Source organism: Pezoporus occidentalis, unplaced genomic scaffold (assembly GCF_034315485.1).
Source record: "Pezoporus occidentalis ecotype Australia unplaced genomic scaffold, CSIRO_AGI_Poc_V1 ctg227, whole genome shotgun sequence".
Classification (NCBI taxonomy): Eukaryota; Metazoa; Chordata; class Aves; order Psittaciformes; family Psittacidae; genus Pezoporus; species Pezoporus occidentalis.
In genome coordinates this window covers 109,310-127,526 of record NW_026914148.1, presented here as the reverse complement: position 1 = coordinate 127,526, position 18,217 = coordinate 109,310, and the positions used below count along the sequence as shown (strand labels likewise).

Below are 18,217 nucleotides of genomic sequence, written 5' to 3'. Positions count from 1 at the left end.
CTGCTTCAGGAAAGCAGGCTTACCCAGCACCCCTTTCACTCGTACCACACTCGCCCCCTAGCACTTATACCCACACCAAGAGCGATGCCGCAGTGCAGGCTAGGGCAAACACAGGGGTACTGGGGGTGAATCCTACAAAAGCCACTGGAGCGCAGCGCTACCCGTAGACCCGAACGCGGGGAAACACAACTGTTCCGGGAGGAGCGGTGGGCCCCAAAGAAAGTGCAGGAGAAAAACTCCCACCACCGCTCCGCGACGCCCTCGGCCCAACCCAAGCCAGTCACCGCCCTCCCGCCACTGCGCCCGCGCTAGCTTCCGCGCTGCTCGCCGTACCTCCTGCGCGCCAGGGGGCGCTGCCTCCTCTCCGAGAGCCCTTCCCGCCGGTCGTGCGCGGCGCCGCTTGTCGGGGGGCCGCTCTTCGGCACAACAGCGCGGCCTGCGCAGGCCCGGCCGGCGCCATGGGCAAGAAACACAAGAAGCACAAGTCGGACAAGCACCCTTACGAAGGTGGGTGCGGCGCCGGCGGGCAGCGACGTGCCACAGCGGACGCGGGGCCTCGGTCCTTCCTGCCGCCGGTCCGAGGGGGCCGCGCGGCCTACCTGGGCCCACTTCCCGGGCGTAGCGGCCTAGTGCAGCTGCTGAGCCCGAGCGGGGTTTGCTGGCTTGGGTCGGGACTCGGCCTGGCGGCGCTAATTCGTTTTGAGGGAGAGGTAGAAGAGGCTGCGAGTCTGGAACGCAAATGCTATGTGGGCTAGTGACAGGCTGGGGAGGGGAGGTGGGGCGGGAGAGCTTGTGGTGGCGGGTTCAGGCTGAGGGCAGGAGCACGGTGCTCACATCGATTGTTTCTCCGCTGTTTTAAGAATACGTAGAAAAGCCACTGAAGCTGGTGCTGAAAGTTGGAGGAAGTGAGGTCGCTGAGCTCTCTACAGGAAATGCAGGACTCGATTCCAGCCTGTATGAAGACAAATCCGAACATGAGAAACACAAGGACAGGAAAAGGAAAAAGAGAAAGAAAGGAGAAAAACAAGTTCCTGGAGAAGAAAAGGAGAAAAGAAAGAGAAAAGTTAAGGTACGTATTCATGAAGCATGTATTCATGAAGCATGTAGACATACTTCAACTTCCTCTAGTCTTCACATGAAGAGGTGAGCAGATAGAACTGTAACTTGTATCCTTAAGTTGAAACACATTCAAACTTACTATGTTAGTTTTGCAGATTCCTTTTCTCCGGGTAGTTTCATTAGAAAAAGATAAGTCATCTGGAGTATCTCATCTTTCAACAAATACAGAAAATTTAAAAGGCAGGGGGGAGATTTTGCTTCTAAATTCATTTATATAAAATAGGAAGAAGGCTTTTCAAATTAAGTTCTTAATTAAAACTGAAAAAAATATTTCTCTTGTCAAATTCTTAACATGGTAAGTAATTAAAATACATTTATTTGAAGAATTATTGGTACCTGTAATTTAAATTTACTGGCTATTTAGTAACAGCTTTTTTCTAAAACTTAAATAAAAAATCTTATTAGGAGCTTCCCTGGAAACAACTCTGAGCAGAATTGTTCCTGTCATGCTGTAAGTGGCTGTCTGTCACATTTTAAAAAATAATCCAGTGGTACGTTGCATTCTGTATCTGAATTACTTTATTGTCCAGCAGATGGAGACAGTACATAAAGTTTAAGGATTACAACTAACCATGTGAAGTTGTTTTGAACAATCCAGAGAGCATTATGTACAGTCGTAATGCTGATTTTGCAGCTTCTGTAAGTTTCTATAACACTATTTCTCTTTCTAGGAAGATAAAAGGAAACGAGACCGAGACCCTGCAGACAGTGAGGGAGAGCAGGAAATGAAATGTCAAACACCCATCAGATTGGAATTGCCACCAGAAAAAACACTGACAAGTGCTTTGTCAAAACAGGAAGGTAAGGGGGGAAAGAAAGAAATTTCTTTTGTTAATTGCAGTTTTCTTTAATTGACTCAAATTTTATTGGTTTTTGTTTCTGTAGCAAGTAACTTGACATTTTTTGCCATATTGGTGTTTTCCCCATCTCATACAAAAATCTGAAACTACGTTTCTCTATACCACTTTTGCAGAATGGTACCTGGTACCTGTGTCAGAGTGGGCAGAATGTCAAGGCCAGTGAGAAAAGTAGATCCTCTATATATGTTACAGGAATTGTCACTGTATTTTTTTCACTTATGATAAACTCTCAACTTGCATCAGTTTTGTTCAGTTGATTTCTAGTATCTTGGACATTTAGTACCTCTTGCAGTCAGTTCTGTCTCACACACATTCTCCCTCCACTTCTTTTTGATCTAGAGGTGGAGCAGACGCCACTGCAGGAAGCTCTGAATCAACTCATGAGACAGCTGCAGAGGTAAATGTCTGTGCTACATGCTTTCAGGGCTATAAAATGAAAATAATATACATTAAGAAAAGAGGCATATGAAAAGCTGAGTGAAAATACTGCTAAATATATTGCTAATAGGACTGGCTTAGGAATTTACTAGTTTAAGAATGCATGCATCTAACTTCTCAGTTTAAGCTTCTGGTAAACGCTTCCAGTTTCAAGTTTAAGGTACTTGTAAAAAACTTCTAAAATGGGACAGTTTTCTGATATGTGATGCTTTCTTTATAAGAACTCTTTTTTCAGAGAGGCCCAAGACTTTGGAATGAATTTGCCAAACCAAATCTTTTTTTACCTGGAGTTCTCCTATTTTTAGCATTATTTACTATAGAAAGGAAGTACACATTGAAAACTTGAACCACATTCTCTTACTGTTTTATTAACCAAAATGTCTTGATCAAAACACTCAGATTTGCAGAGTTCTTTCAGGTAATCTGTGGTTTAACATATTCATTGTTGACTTTAAGAATATCTCTGTGTCTTGCACAAGAGTGGTTGAAAGATCTCTCCCTTTACCTGTATCATCAGGTTAAGCTTGAAACTTGATTCACAACTTTTCTCTTCACTTTAAATTTTCAAGACTTTGGTGTCAGTTTCAAGAAACTTAACAACCATAAAAATGTGGGTGGGTTTTTTTGGCTACCTTTCCACCCAAGCAGTCATTTTTGCTTTTGAGTCCTTTCTCTCAGTTGGAAGCTATTGTGCAAGTGTTCCACAGGTGTCACAGAATATCTGTGCCATGTGCTTCTGCAGATGTATAGCAAAAGGCTTTTCACTGTTCTGTAGCAACTTGGAGCAGAAATTCCTAAGTCATAAGTAAGCCTCAGGAAGAAGGCCTGAAATGCCAAGGATTCCACCAGTGAGTGTAGTATCAGCACTGGTATAGGAGGCCAGTCTGACACTGGTTTGCTTTTCACTGATTTCAGTGAAAGGCAAAACAGTTTTTGCTTGGGTTTTTTTCTTTTTGCTTGCTTTGTTTTTTCAAAACACTGTTTACTTTCTCACTGGGTTCAGTGAAAAGCAAAAAAACAATGGTTTGGGAGGAGAGTTTCTTGCCAGCTTAAAGCTAAGCCTGATCCTAAGGAGAAGATACCAACCAACTATACTTTGATTTGAATGCTATTACAAGCACCCAGGTGCATCATTGTCTGTCAGAGATCACCAAAAGTCTTAGGGAATTTAAATGTAAAAAACTGTTAACATTAATTAGTAGTTCTATCATAACTTTTATCACCAAGCTTTCCCTTCTGTTAATTTTATTGTTAAATAAACAATGAAGGACAAGTATATATGACACAAGGCATGACCTGTGTTCCCTTTGTTTTTTGATGAGTTAATTATAGTACAAAACCACTTTCTGAAAACCCAGAACCTAAAAAGGGGGTGGTTTTGTTTTGTTGGTTTGAGGGGGTTTCTTATTCTTCTCAGGAGTACAGGTAGTTATCAAAATGCAAAAATAACTTCTATAATGTTTGTAGCACTTTTTTTGCTATATAGGTTTGCCTATGGGATCTGTTCAACCTTCAAAAGTGAAAGATTATGCTGACGCAAACCTTTTCTAGCTTTATGGTTTTGATTCCTTTTCAATTTAATCCTTTCTTTTCTGTTTAATTTCCAAGCTCAATATGTTCTTTGTTATAAATTGAAACATAAAAAGCTGTCTTTTCATTTCTCAACAGAAAGGATCCAAGTTCTTTCTTTTCATTTCCTGTGACTGACTTTATTGCCCCTGGCTATTCCATGATCATTAAAAACCCAATGGATTTTAGTACCATGAAAGAGAAGATCAAAAATAATGGCTACCAGTCCATAGAAGAATTAAAGGTAATTCTGTAGATTTTATTTTGACTACAGAGATGTATTTTGCTCAGTTGCCTTGAACTCTAGTATTTTATGAGAATATGAAGGTGCCAAAAGAACCAAAACTTCTGCCTGAAGAAATGTTTCTTGTTGAATTTTAGTGAGCAAATTAATTCTGGAAGTGAAAGAAAACACTTCTGCTTTGTACATGCATATCTCAAAGATGTGGACAGTTTCAGGTTTTATGCAGGATTAAATAGAACCTGTCAGTTTGTTCTTCCAATGTGTCAGATGTTTACTTAAGAATGAATACGTTACCATTTCTGTCAGAGTGCTTTCTTTTTTTGAACGTATTGCCTTTCAAAAAGCAAGGAGTCTGGTGAATTTCTTGGCTTTTCCTGTCTGTTGCTACTTCCTTATTTGTTTCCAGTCACCTCTCTGCTAGCCAGGCTTATCTAGTAGATCCACAGCTAGCCAAGGCAAGATGAGCTCAGTCTGTTGGCAACAACTGCTTAACCCTGTGCTGTAGTTTGTCCATTCAAGGTCCTGTCTTGAAGGCCCCTAAATTTGTAGAAGGTGTGGGAGCCTGTTTTGTTGTTCTCTTTAGCAGAAATATTCTCTAGTTCTTTACAGGGTTAGATAAGCACTCAAGAAGTGTAATTTGTGTGTAACAGTTGAACTTAGGCAGATGTTGGTTAATAGTATTGGTTGTATTTTCTAGCACGTTCCTCTTTAGAACTCAAAAATTTCAGAAGAACATTTCCTGTTGTTTCAGCTGTTTCTGGTTAGTTTTTCATGTTATCATTTTGTCTTTGTAAATAGCTGAGAATGTGATAAAACATACCTGCCTGTAGAGGCTCTGCAGTGAGTATAAAAGTGAAGTTCCTAGCTCAGTCATTCAAGAAAGGAACTTCAAACAAGCATACGTTTCCTTTCCAAATTGTAACTGCAACTTTGGCATATTCCTTATAATGATTTAACTTTGAATTGCAGCTTTTCTGTTGTAAAACTTAGGTCTGTTGTCTGGTGTATGTTACTTCACCTTGTTTTTCTTATAATGACTGCTGATTGTTCAGGGAAGTGGGTAATTTTAGCTGAGAGGACTTCCATTAATACTTTTAAAACCAGACAATACTGAATACCTAAAAATACTTTCAGGATGCTTATTGCTAGTTTTGAGACTTGTAACTTATCTTTGTTTAAATTTTTAATTAAATAGATTTCGTAGATTCATGAATTAGAAGTGTTATTTGAAGTTTATTTTTTCCCTCAAGCTTAAGACACTGCATTTGCAACAAGGATTTTAACACGGTATAATACAAAATCTTAATTTTCATTCTAAAATTAATGTCTTTCCAGGACAACTTCAAACTGATGTGTACTAATGCAATGATTTACAACAAACCAGACACCATTTACTACAAAGCTGCAAAAAAGTTACTGCACTCAGGGATGAAGATACTGAGCCAGGTAATAGAAAATACAAAACAAAATACTAAAAAATATACAGAAAATAATACTAAAAAATATATCAGAAAAGATCTGATGCTTATTTCATTCCACTTTCCTCGCAGGGATCTCATGAAAACTAATAAAAACTTCATATTTGTCAAATGCTTGCATATAAGAATTTAAATACATTGTTTCAAGGCTCAGGCTTCGGTACTGCTACTAGATCAGTTATTGAAGAAGTAGTTTGCATTTAATGTTTCATTTTTTGAACTGGCTTTATATTTGCTAATATAAGAAAGAATGAATTGAAATAAAATCCTCTCCGTGTAGGTTATGAAAAGATTCATTAAAGCAGCAGGTAAAAGGATTTCTGTGATTTTTAGGAGAGAATTCAGAGCCTGAAACAAAGTATAGAATTCATGGCTGACCTGCAGAAGACAAGGAAGCAAAAGGACAAGCCGGAACTGCAGCAAACTGGGGAAGATGAAAATGGTCATGGAAAAGACAAGGGAGAACCTGTGGATGGTGATGCTAAAGCGTTCAAAACACCTGGCAAAGAACACAAAAAGTGAAGTATTATCTCAGTAATAGTTACAGCATACACTCTTTACATGCTGCGGAAACAGGGTGACTTTTAGGGACCAGTGGGGGTTTCTCTTTTCCTGGTACTGCATAGGTGTTGAGACTTCCTTATCTCAACAGAGCAACATTTATATAAAGCGTCCTCATACACCAAAAAGAAATAAGTTTAGACTCTTTTACAATACCCTTTTTTTTTATATGTATAGATAAATCTTTTTTTTTTTTTTAATCTATATAAATGACCTTTTAAACATTTTGGTACAAATAACTATGTACCCAATTTCAAGTACTGTAGGGGGGTTTTGTATTTGAAACGTGTAAATGCATAGCTACTGAATGTATACTTCCTGAAATATCTTTTGATATTTAGAAATGCCCCTTTCAGTGTTCTGAAATACTGGAGACTTTATTTTCACAGATTTGAAAATACAGACACTAAAATTCAGAGTATCTAATATTTTACCAAAACTATCCTTGTTAGTAATGTGGGAGTGATGACATAAAATCTAGCAATATCCTAAACTCAGACATTAGTATGGCTCAAGTAAGCTAAACACAGAGTTTATTAAAATAAAGCATTTACTGATACAAATCTGTCACCTGCTCTTGCCAGCTGTATTTAGTGGCACTTCTGTTAGTTGTTCTGTCTACAAAAACAGTTTGCATAGGACACAAAACCAATTTCTTCACTATATCCGTTCATGGTATTTAACCAGTTGGTGTCTGTTAAATCTGTCCGTTAAAGCTAGTGACTAAGTTACATGCATTTTATTCACAGGAAGGACAAAGATCTGCTTGAAGACAAATTGCGGAGCAGTAACTTGGAAAGGGAACAAGAGCAGATTGATCGTATTGTTAGAGAATCTGGAGGGAAGTTAACAAGAAGGCTTGCAAACAGCCAGGTAGGTCTTTGTGTATTTAGTAATGCCTTTCACTTTTTCATAAATAGGGTGACTTAGCATCTGGTGTCAGCTGAAACTTAAGGTATGATTTTACTACAGTTACAGTTTACACCATTCTGCATGTGACTGATCTTCTGTGTAACATCTTAAGGTCAAAAAAAAAAGCGTATCAGTTGAACACATGCTGAATTTCAGCAGCAGAGCAAGTTCAGCTTAGATTTCCAGAAATTTTACATAAAGTAGTAGTAAAGTAAGAACCTGCAAAAACCTGTAGTTCTGAAGAAGCCACATATCTGAAGAAGCCACATATCTGACCAAAGGTTATTAATGCTCCAGAAGAAGGAACCCAGTTTGGTAATAATGGGTCCACTTAATTTTTAACATGAATTACATATATTATCTCTTAGACTCTACAGAAACAGCAATAGTTATCATCATTTCTTAATTCCTTGTGCCTGTACCAATGTCGTGGTTTAAACCCAGTCAGGTAATTCGTTCGCTCACTTCCCCCCCTTTTCTTGCCCTCCCCCTGCTCTCGGAGGGACGGAGAGGAAAATCGAAAAGAATGCAACTCCCACAGGTTGAGATAAGAACAGTTTAGTAACTAAGGTATAACACAAATCACTACTGCTACCACCAATAATAATAATGATAAAGGAAATAACAAGGGAAGAGAATACATCATCTCACCACCAGCCGACCGATAACTCGCCCCCCCAGCCCGACCAAGCTCTGACCGATACCTCCTCCAACCCTGCAGACTCCCAGCCCTTCCGGCTAACTCCCAGTTACATCCTGGGCATGACGTGCTGTGGTATGGAATACCTCTTTGGTCAGTTTGGGTCAGGTGTCCTGTCTCTACTTCCTCCTGGCTTCCCCTCCTCCCCGGCAGAGCATGAGGCTCACAAAGTCCTTGGCCAAACCTAAACATCACTATCAGCTCTGTTCCCAAGCTGAAAGTCAAAACACAGCACTGCACCAGCTACCAAGAAGGGGAAAAATGACTGCTACTGCTGAACCCAGGACAACCAATAATAAAATTATCTAGTGAAAATAAAAAGCTAAAGCAGCACTCACTTCTGAGTCTGACCTTTCGAAATCCCTTTCTGATTCCTGCTGATAGAACCGTTTCATTCAATGTTTTTATTAGTTTAAGAAATTGAAGTACTCTGCTGTTATTTCAGTGTGAATTTGAAAGAAGAAAACCAGATGGTACAACAACTCTGGGCCTTCTTAATCCAGTTGACCTTACTGCAGGAGGTAAGTTGGTATGATTCAGGTAACAAGCCGCTTTCACCTACCAAGGCCTGCTGCTGTTTTGCTTGAGGAGATCAGCAAATGCTGGCCAAGAACTGAATGTTTCTTTTCAGTCTGATAAAGATCCGGATTTAAAAAGCTGCAGCTCAGGGACCACATAGATAGGGACCAGTTGTGCCTCTTACTAGGAGCAGCTGGAGGGAGCCTTTAGTGGCTGCTGCATCTCCTGGGTGTGGGAGCCGCACTAGAAAGCTTTTGCCATTGGAGAAGGGAGTACCTGCCGTATGCTTCGGCACATCTCATTCTTGGACTCTCCTTAACTCTGGTCTGTGTACAGAATGCAGTGCCTCCTGACCCGAAAGGTCACAGATGTTCCAGAATTAGCCACTGGGAACATGTTGGTGCCATCTGTGTAATGCCACTAGCTAAAAGAGTGCAGGTGGTTGACATTTTAACTGCCAGCTCATTACACAGCTGAACTGAGTAGGTCAAGAACAGGCAGAAGTCAAGCTGAAGACTTGACTTTTCCATTTCACCTATTTGTGCAGTAGAGAACATCAGCAAGAATAAATAAAGTGTGGTCTTTCTTGTGAAGAATCAGATCCTCTTTAGTTACATAGCTTCTGTTAGTGGAGGGCAGGAAGGAAGAAGACTGATAATGAAAACTTGGTGTAAATTTTAAGTTTTCTATACTTAAGTAGTATTACCACTTGGTCCGGATTTCATGTTTAAGACTACACATAGTCTTTACTACAAAGCATTTGGGGAGGAAAGCTTTGAGAGTTGTATCCTGTTTATTCTGACATTTTGGGCTGAGTATTAAATAATTTCCACGTCTTCCTATGTAACCTAACTGTGCCTAACATACTATTGCTGTGTAATATACATCCTATTCCAGAGCCAGGTTACTGCCCTGTAAAACTGGGTATGACCGCTGGAAGGCTTCAGTCAGGAGTTAATACATTACAAGGGTTCAAAGAAGATAAAAGAAACAAGGTTACTCCAGGTAAGTACTCATTTGTTTTGTGGTTAGTTTGGTTTGTTGGCTTTTTTTTTCTTTTTTTTTTTTTTTTAAACATAGATCATTCTTCTATAATGAAAACATGTTGATCTCATTAACACACAGATGGTTTGGAACTAAGGTTTTTTTCATGATAAAGTGCATTATTGCATGTCTGTCAAACAGCAGCATAGCACAAAGTCTAGCCTAATTTACACATACAAAAGGGGAGGCATGCTTAATCTTCATCTATATTGAGAAAAGGTTTTCACAAGCTTTGAGGGAGTGTAGTGGATAGCCTGAAAAGTTGTTACCAGCACCAGACTGAATTTTCATATTGTGTTAAGGTGCATAATATTGTTAATAAAACATACTTAAACAAAAATGCATTTGAGGTGGATGTTACTGGAACATGTTACAGTGTGAGCAGACGATATTCTGTGGAAGTTTGTTTTCACTGTAAGAAATGTGTTCCTAAAATTTCTTTTTGGGGATTGTTTTACAACCCCTTCTCACTTTTATCTGATGCACACATATCAGATGTAATAATTAATACCGTTGTTATTCATTAGTGACATACTTGAATTACGGACCCTATAGTTCTTATGCTCCGACATATGATTCCACATTTGCCAACATAAGCAAAGAAGATTCTGACTTAATCTATTCAACATATGGGGAAGAGCCTAATCAAGGATCTTTCAGGTAATCAACCAACTAGTACGTGTATTACAGCTTTCACAATCAGAAGCAGCTATGTGTCACTGCAGGATGGGCTGTGTCTTTGCTGTTGAGTGATGTCACTACTGCCTTTATAGTCTGCTGGGTTTTGTTTGTTCAATTTAAGGAACAGATAAGAGAATTTGTCTGTGAAGTGAAATTAACCAAAATTGAAGGATTTTGATAATACCGATGCATACTATACACAGACTAAAATTTAGGTATACTTATGACTAACTCTGAAGGACTTGTGTTCGAAGCCAGGAAAATGTTGAGTGGTACAAGCGTTTATACAAACTGGATATTTTAAATTTAATGAACTACATTACTGCCTTGAGTGAGACATGTATTTGGTCAAATACTGACCAAACTACTATGGTCATAGTGGGAGAGCTGAGTCCAGAGATACCAATTCCCAGTTGCATTCTTTAATACTGTGTATACTGTTTGATTTTTTTTTTTGTATTATTTACTACAGTGCAAATAATTAATTCTCATTGTTTCTGTTATTCTTGATTATAAAAATTTCCGCATTAAAGTCCTGTTGATTTATGAGAATTTCAAAAATGGTTACACAGCGGTATAAATTTGAATGAAATGTGGGAATACCAAAGGGAAGTACAGTGCAAGTTTTGCTCTCAGTCCAATGTAGCTGCCTGAAGCACTATAGTTTCCGAGTTTTTCAGGTGTTGTTAGGAATCTGAATGGGTTCCTCAGCTACAAAAGGCATGGATAACCAAAGCAAGCTGTCCAGTGCTACTTCTTGTATTTCTATGCTGTACATACTGGTTTGAGTTTACATAACATTTTTCCATTGAACGTTTGGTATTAAAGTAGTTACATTAACTCCTTTGATCTTTAACTCTTTTGATCTTTAACTCTTTTGATCTTTCAGTATCCATGATTTTTTGATGAAATCACAAGATTATCCTTTCTTAATGGCTGATAGTTTGCTTGATGTTCTAACTAAAGGAGGACACTCTAGAGCTCTCAGAGAACTGGAAGTGGTAAGAGTGGATTTGGGTACTGTCAGTCTTTGGTTTTAGCACACAAGCTAAAGCTGTGTAAAGGGAAAGGCGATGCTGATCCTCTTGGTGGGCTCCCTTGTAATTGATACAATTTGAAAGTGAACACTGATCTTTGTCTCCTGTGGATGGATTTTCTGGAAAGGGATTATTCTGACTTCTTAATTAGTGAAACATGAAAATATTGAGAGACAGTCACACATTCTTTCCATGTCTTCTCTCCCACTCTCATCAGCACTAGCTTCTATTCCATTGAGTAAGACAACACCAGTACGCAGTAGTTTAGAAAGGAGGTGATCATGGACAGGCTTTCCTATTTCCATGAGAAATTTCTCATGTTACTAGCAGCCACTCTTTAGTTCAGAAGAACTAGTAACTAGTTTTTCCCTTTGCTTGGTACAGTGCTTTTAAGCTCAGGTATGTGCTATGTAAAAATACTAACAGCTACTCTTCACCTCTTAGGAGATATCAGTATATTCCAAACATGAAGGGAATCAAAAGGGCTGGTTTGACAATGTTAACTTAATTGGCAATGTAAGAATGAGTTGAGAATCTCCACAGGACAGTTCCTGTTAACTAGAAGTTTTGCTTTGAGTTTCACATCAGTGTAAACTATAAAATAAACAGATCATAGCCTTTTATTAATGGGTCATACATTAGCTAAGTTAATACTAGCCATAGTTCATGGATCAACCGTCAGCCCCAGTTCAGATCTTTGCTTAGTGTTACTAGTTCAGCTCTTTTTTGGTATCCAGCAGTGACACTGACTTACAGGGTTTGTGTTGCAAGTATTAAGAGAAATACAGTTGCCTAGAAACAATACATTTCAGCCTCTGAAGGTCACCCTTCTATTTCTTCTTGCCCCCCAGTAAATAATCTCTGATGTGACATCACTGGGGAAGAACATGTGGACTTTGCAAAAAGCGATACAGTATGTGCTGTAAACATGAATTTTAGTAACTATTACTACGTGAAGAAAGTCCTCTAAAAACCAGCTGCTTTGTGACTTGATTTACAGAGGAAGCTTATTATTATATTGTTAACCACAGAAGTCGGTCGGAGAAGCTCTCTGAGACTCAATTTGGAGTTTTAGAAAGCAGCGTTCTTTATTGCAGTGCTAGGGTGCACATGCAAATCATTTCACAAAGGTGAGCACCCAGTACTTGCTGACAGCGGGTATATATTTAGCATACTCGTGCATATTCATAGCTTTTCCAGGAACTAATTATGATACTTGCACCCTAATTACGCATGTGCTTTCTTACTTAGTGGGGGTCTCTGGTGGTTGCCAGTAGTCTTCCTCACTGCGTTTACTGAATGACCTCAGTGCTTTTGCATACTTGCAAGGTTCTAGGGCTGAGTTGGCAGCTGGTATGCCCTTGCTTCTGTTCTGTTCCAGTCTTGCTCCACATTGGGTGCCACTTGCTATCTTGAAGGCCAGCATCTTTGGTCTTTATTGACTGTCTACTTAGTTGTTATCAGCCCAGTGATGTCCCTTCCCCATCAGCCAAACATTCCTTTCTCTCTGTTAGCAAGTCAGAAAAGTTTGGTCTATTCTGCTATGTTAAAAGCACACACACTATGGTTAGTTTAAAATTTAAGGTTACAGTATGTTTACCTCACTTTAAAAATACTGCATTTTGCAAGGTTTTGCTTTGACAATTAATTCTAATGCCTTTTTTAAAAATCATTTCTCAATTCAGCCATCAGAGGAGGCTGAAGTCCCACATGAAAGAAGCAATGCAATGAAAGATGTAAAGGTAAAACTTCTGAATCAGTTATCTACTCTAACCTGTCTAGCCCCACAGTTACAAAACTGCCTACAGCTGCAGGGCCTGTTCAGCTACACAGAGTGACAACCTGTAAAAGTACACTCTGCAGCTCATGACAAGGGTGTGCCATTGTGTAGGCATTTGGAGAGTAAGAATCTCAAAAAAGTTAAGTCTTAAATGAGAGTTTACATCAAGAGAACTGGAAGAAAATGTTTATATATTTTGTTTCTGATTATTTAACCATGCGTTAGATCTGGTTGGCAGGTACAGTCATTTTATTGTTACCTTAATGTGATTTGGTTTAATTTGAACTTGTAACATAAGTGGGGAATATCACATGATAAACAGCGGTCTTTGAGAAGTTTTCTCAAATAACTTGCAGCCCTGTAGATGTACAATACACCTCTAAAATCATTCCACCCAAACATGTTCACTTAGTAGTAGCAGCGTTTCTAGGGGAAGGGGCTGCTCTCCTGGAGCGTTCACCTGCAGCCCATGCCTAGAATGGTTTTCAGTTTTGGCCTCAGATCTTAAAGCAGAGAATTTGTTTAGGTGAGCTCAAGGGAGTTTTATTCTTGCTTTTTCAAAATAGGGATGCTGGTCTTAAGTTTCTCTGTCATTTGTGCATGCCCCCAGCAGTTTTAGCAGATGCCATTTTCTGTGCAAGTATGAAACAGAATCATAAACTGAGTAACCGTAGAGCAGTGGAAGTTTCACAGGGTGTCTTTTCAGCTTTCCCTCCATATGTTCACATTTGTAGAGCAGATTAATTTTAACTAACTTTGCAGTTGGATTTTCCCCAAACAATGTTGTTGTTTCAAGGCTGATCTAAATATTGTCTAAATTACTACTTGCTGCTTTTTTGTTGTTGTTTTAGATTATGGAAATTGATATTGCTGCCAGATTGGACTCTGCTAATAATGACAGGCTTACTGCACTAAAAGCAGTTACAAACTTTGGCATGCCTATAGAAGAGTTTGATTCTGAGGGTGAGTTTTCTTGGTACTTGCACGTGTGGTCTGTCTGTAACTGTTTCAGTTTCTCAATCCCTTTGCATAGTCACCCTTACTATATTTTATGTCATAATGTGAATAAATACACTCTGTTACTAGTTAGGAGTTTCTTCATTACACAGAGGCTGAAATCTTCCAGAGGAAGCTTGATGAAACAACAAAGCTGTTGAGAGAACTCCAGGATGCTCAAAATGAACGACTAAGTACAAAACCACCCCCTAATATGATTTGTCTTCTGGGTCCATCTTACAGAGAGATGCACTTGGGTAAATGCACTTTTTCTCATAATTCTTGCGGAACTGATCAAGCCTCAACTTGTGTTAACTTCAAGAAAGATAAAAGTTTTACAGTTACAGTGCAGACTTTACGCCTTGTTAGGCCTAGAAAATTCAGGGGTTTTCAATGTAAAGCCAGATGAAAGTTTTGAACAGTAATTACAAGTATTTCCTCTTTATGAAGAGATTACCCTTAAACTGATTGAGAGCTTTCTGTATGCCGCAGCAGACGATAGAAGTGTTTGGCTAGCTTATTGATTTTTACATGGTCTTTGAAAGGGGCCTGCTTAAGTATTACTAAGTTCTTAGCATAAGGCTGGCTTTACTTTAGGTTTGATCTGGTTATCATCAGTTTATTTTACCATACCAGTCATACGTTCTTTCATCGTTTGAGCAAAGCTGCCCATCTCTTAGGTCAGTTAACACAGCCTGGGTTAATGGCAGCCTTGTAAGACAGGACTGTGTACAGGGGTAGCCATTACGCAAGTAAAACCAACTTGTGCAGTACCAGCTACAGCATATGTGGTCTAAAATCACCCCCTTGAGGTGGTAAGATAAATCCCCCATTATTTGGGAAATATTATCAAATTGGTATTACACCAAGTCTAACACAGATCAAATATTAAGTTTCTTAACATGTTTTAAGTACTTACAGCTTCCTTCTGGGCTGAAAACTACATTTATAGCAATAAGATCAGTGTCTCTGGTGTACATACAAAACTGAATGCTGGCTCCCAAAGGCCCTCTAGTGCTGACAAAGTGGCTGTGGGTGCCACCAGGTTCCTCTTCCGGGTCCTGTGTTGGTGTGAGCCAAACATTTTTAGCTCACATCTTAGCTTCTGGTGTTCCTTGACCACTTCAAGCCTCACCCAGCAGCTCTTCCCTTCCTCCTCCTCTTCATAACTATCTCTCATAGTTCCCAGTGTGTTGTGCGTTGCAGTAACTGCATGCAGTACAACAAACCGCTTCTGCTGCAGATACAATACTTAATGTAGTTGCATCTGTATTTAAACAATTAAGCTGGTTTTACAGTGTGAAGTGCTCATTTTGGGGATTTTGTGCTGGTATGCAGCATATAAACGCATCCACTTATCTTTTCCAGCGGAGAGAGTAACCAATAACCTGAAAGAACTTGCACAACAAGTGACTCCGGGTGACATTGTTAGTACATACGGAATCCGGAAAGCAATGGGAATTTCAGTTCCCTTACCTGACACGGAAGACAGCTGGGTAGATTTGACAGAGGGTGAGTGTACAGAGATGTATTGTAGCATCCGTTCAACTAAAACAAAACCACATCTGCAGATCATTAGCCTGGCTTGCAGTAAAACTTGCAGTAACCTGGTTCCAACTTTCAATTCTTCTCCCCTTTTTTAAATTCTCTTTCAAATGGGAAGTGCTGTGCTTGGTCTCAGTCCAGAATTAATCTTCTGGTTGTATGGAATTTGCTAAGCGCAGATATCACCCTTTCTCTTTTTCCAGGCTTGTGGCTGTGCCTGCCCTTTGCTTAGTTTGGCCAGCTGCACTGCTTTGTAGGTTGACAGCATCAGGCCAACTCAGCTTCTCCAGCCAAAAGTAACTGCTGGTTTGGGGGGAGTTTAAGGATTCAGGTCAGTGGAAAACCAAGTGCCAGAGTAGCTCCCCCCATGTGGCACATGATGGGTAAAAGTTGTGTTCCTCCCCACTCTACACAACAGGCGAGTGGTTCCTTTTCAGAAACTAACAAACACAACAAATTTATTCAATCTGTGGTTGCAGTTAAGATATTTCTTACTAAGAAGCACAGGATTACTTCAGGAACTTACCTCTGCAAGAAAACTGCTTAAGAAATTTCAGCTGTAGAAGTGTTGAGTATTTTCCATAGCACTCTACAAGTGAGGACACATGGCATTTTCAGTACAGACCAGTGCAGATACTCTGGCTTGTGCAGAGTGTGTAGCTGACTTGAGACTGCACCAGTAGCAGATGCCAGGAGAACTCTAGGGAGTATGTGTTGCATTTAGGCATTTCCTGTGCTAACTGACCTGGTACCTACTGTAACCTTTCAGACTTTCAAGAACCTAAGAAGACTGTCACCATCCTGGAAAGAGAGTGTGGCCCAGTCACAGTCTGAGGCTCTGGTCCAGTTTACAGCCGTCTAAATGAACCTCCTTCAGGTGCGTTCACCTGGCACGTGTACTTTGTGTGTTAAATTACTTTTGTTCATGAATTCTGGGGACTGGTGACACTTGAATGGTTTGTACTAGAGTTAAGTCTACTACATAAATGCACTAAATTATTCTTTTGGCATTCCTCGGTGCCTCTGATGTGTTTTAAGTTTTCCTGGATTGTTAAATGTCTGGAAAAGTCAAAGCATAAGTGAAAATGTACCTGTATATGGGTCAGGGACTCAACCAGCAGTTCCTAAAAGCATTCTATAGTCTCTATGTCTCAGTGTGGTTGGGGCAGAAATCAGTAGTACCTGAACAGGCAAGTGTCCCTTTTTAAAATGACTGTGCAACTCCAATGATCACAAGGAAGAGAAATAAACTTTTTAAGAAATAAACTTTTTAAATACAAACAACAGACCCTGTCTTAACAGAAGATCAGCTGTGGGAGACTCTGAATGTGGAGCCATCTCAGCGAGGCACCACCATCTGCTCCCAGGGTTCTTAAAGCTTGAGGGCAAGCCGAGGCACGTACCATGCTGGTGAGGGGAGACAGACCCACCCGCTTGCTGCCAGCAAGTGAAGTATCGCACTGCTACAGGGTAGTCAGCTCTGAGAATCTCACACAGGCGATATTACTGGGAGGTACTGCTGAACATTACCTGCGTGATAATTTTAGGCTGGCTTGTCAGAAAGGAGCATCTAGTTGAAAAACACCTAGCATTAAAAGTCGAGTTCCTCGTCACCAAACCACTGCCAAAGCAGACTGACCATACAGCTTTTGGGCACTGAGGAGAAGTCAGGCACCTCCATGTCACTGCACAAGCAGGGTGTGCCCTGTGCTCATCAGTCTCCCATAGGCGGGCAGTAGGCTCACCATAGGCATCCTGAAGCAGTTGTAGATACTGCTGCTTTTGCACTGTGTTCCCAGTATAACCCTGGATGTGGCCAGGAATGACGTGCAGCGTGCTAGTTCCTCTGCTGAGCAACCACAGAACACGCAGAGGCATGGAACTGGACTACTATGTAACACAGAGGCCAAGTATCATGGTGAGCTCCACCCCTACTCCCAGTTCAGCATCATCCCTACACTCCCTCCCTCCACCTCTCTAAAAACAGCCACAGGAATGTTCAATTGTTTTGAAAGTTCTGCAATTAAAATTCATCCCAGGAGGACAGAACTCTCACCCTGGGTTTTGCTCCCGTAGTTCCAGTTGTCCCAGATAATTTCTTAATAAAACTTCAAAACCACTGGAATTTTTTCACAAGTCAGTCTTGGTAATTGCAGCTGAGATACTGTTCCAGTGCATGATTTTTTCCGTGGGTATTTTAGGTCATTTCCATGCTATAAGAGAAGACCAAAGGCACAAGCACAATGCCTCTCCCTTCCCATCTTTCACATTGCAGATAGTGCAGCAGGTGCACACAGGACAGAAAACCAAGTATTGAAACTATTCTGTAGCTGTTGACAAGAGATTTTACAGGATATTTTCCACTTGCACACTTTAAAAAACAAGAAGTAAAGATGTTGACTTTACAAGTAAAAGCAATCTCTTCCTTTTCATGGGAATCTTAAAATCACTGCAGACCCAAAGAAGTTTTAGGAATTTTTTTATTTAATAGTAAAATCAAAAGTTTGTTCTTTAAAATAGACTGCTAGTTCAAGATGTTACTAGCTTTTCAAGTGAGACACAGTGCCAGTTTTTTAGTTTAAGGAAACAATAATGCTGTAAAGAGAGATTTTGCTAACAAGGTTATTCCTTGATCTTAAATTTCACAGTTTGCTCTCACAAGGACTGTTGAAAACAATTATAAGCTGCTGCTTAAATTGAACTTTTTCGGTGATTGAATGTAGCTCTCATGTTA

The 18,217-nt window shown here is 39.9% G+C and overlaps 1 protein-coding gene across 2 annotated transcripts; it reads left to right on the top strand.

The window, feature by feature from the left end:
• The first annotated feature begins 355 nt into the window (after positions 1 to 355).
• Positions 356 to 16,767, top strand: BRD7 (bromodomain containing 7). Of its 2 annotated transcripts, XM_062621075.1 has the most exons (17): positions 356 to 507; positions 861 to 1,069; positions 1,791 to 1,920; positions 2,319 to 2,376; positions 4,086 to 4,230; positions 5,566 to 5,676; positions 6,042 to 6,226; positions 7,019 to 7,142; positions 8,327 to 8,402; positions 9,298 to 9,405; positions 9,972 to 10,104; positions 11,015 to 11,126; positions 12,848 to 12,904; positions 13,794 to 13,905; positions 14,052 to 14,195; positions 15,307 to 15,450; positions 16,253 to 16,767. In XM_062621075.1, exons 1-17 carry the CDS (start codon positions 459 to 461, stop codon positions 16,315 to 16,317), a joined length of 1,962 nt encoding a protein of 653 aa, XP_062477059.1. In that variant the 5' UTR covers positions 356 to 458; the 3' UTR covers positions 16,318 to 16,767. The 2 variants fall into 2 exon arrangements, with proteins under 2 accessions (XP_062477059.1, XP_062477060.1); XM_062621076.1 differs by lacking the exon at positions 12,848 to 12,904.
• Positions 16,768 to 18,217: the final 1,450 nt, after the last annotated feature.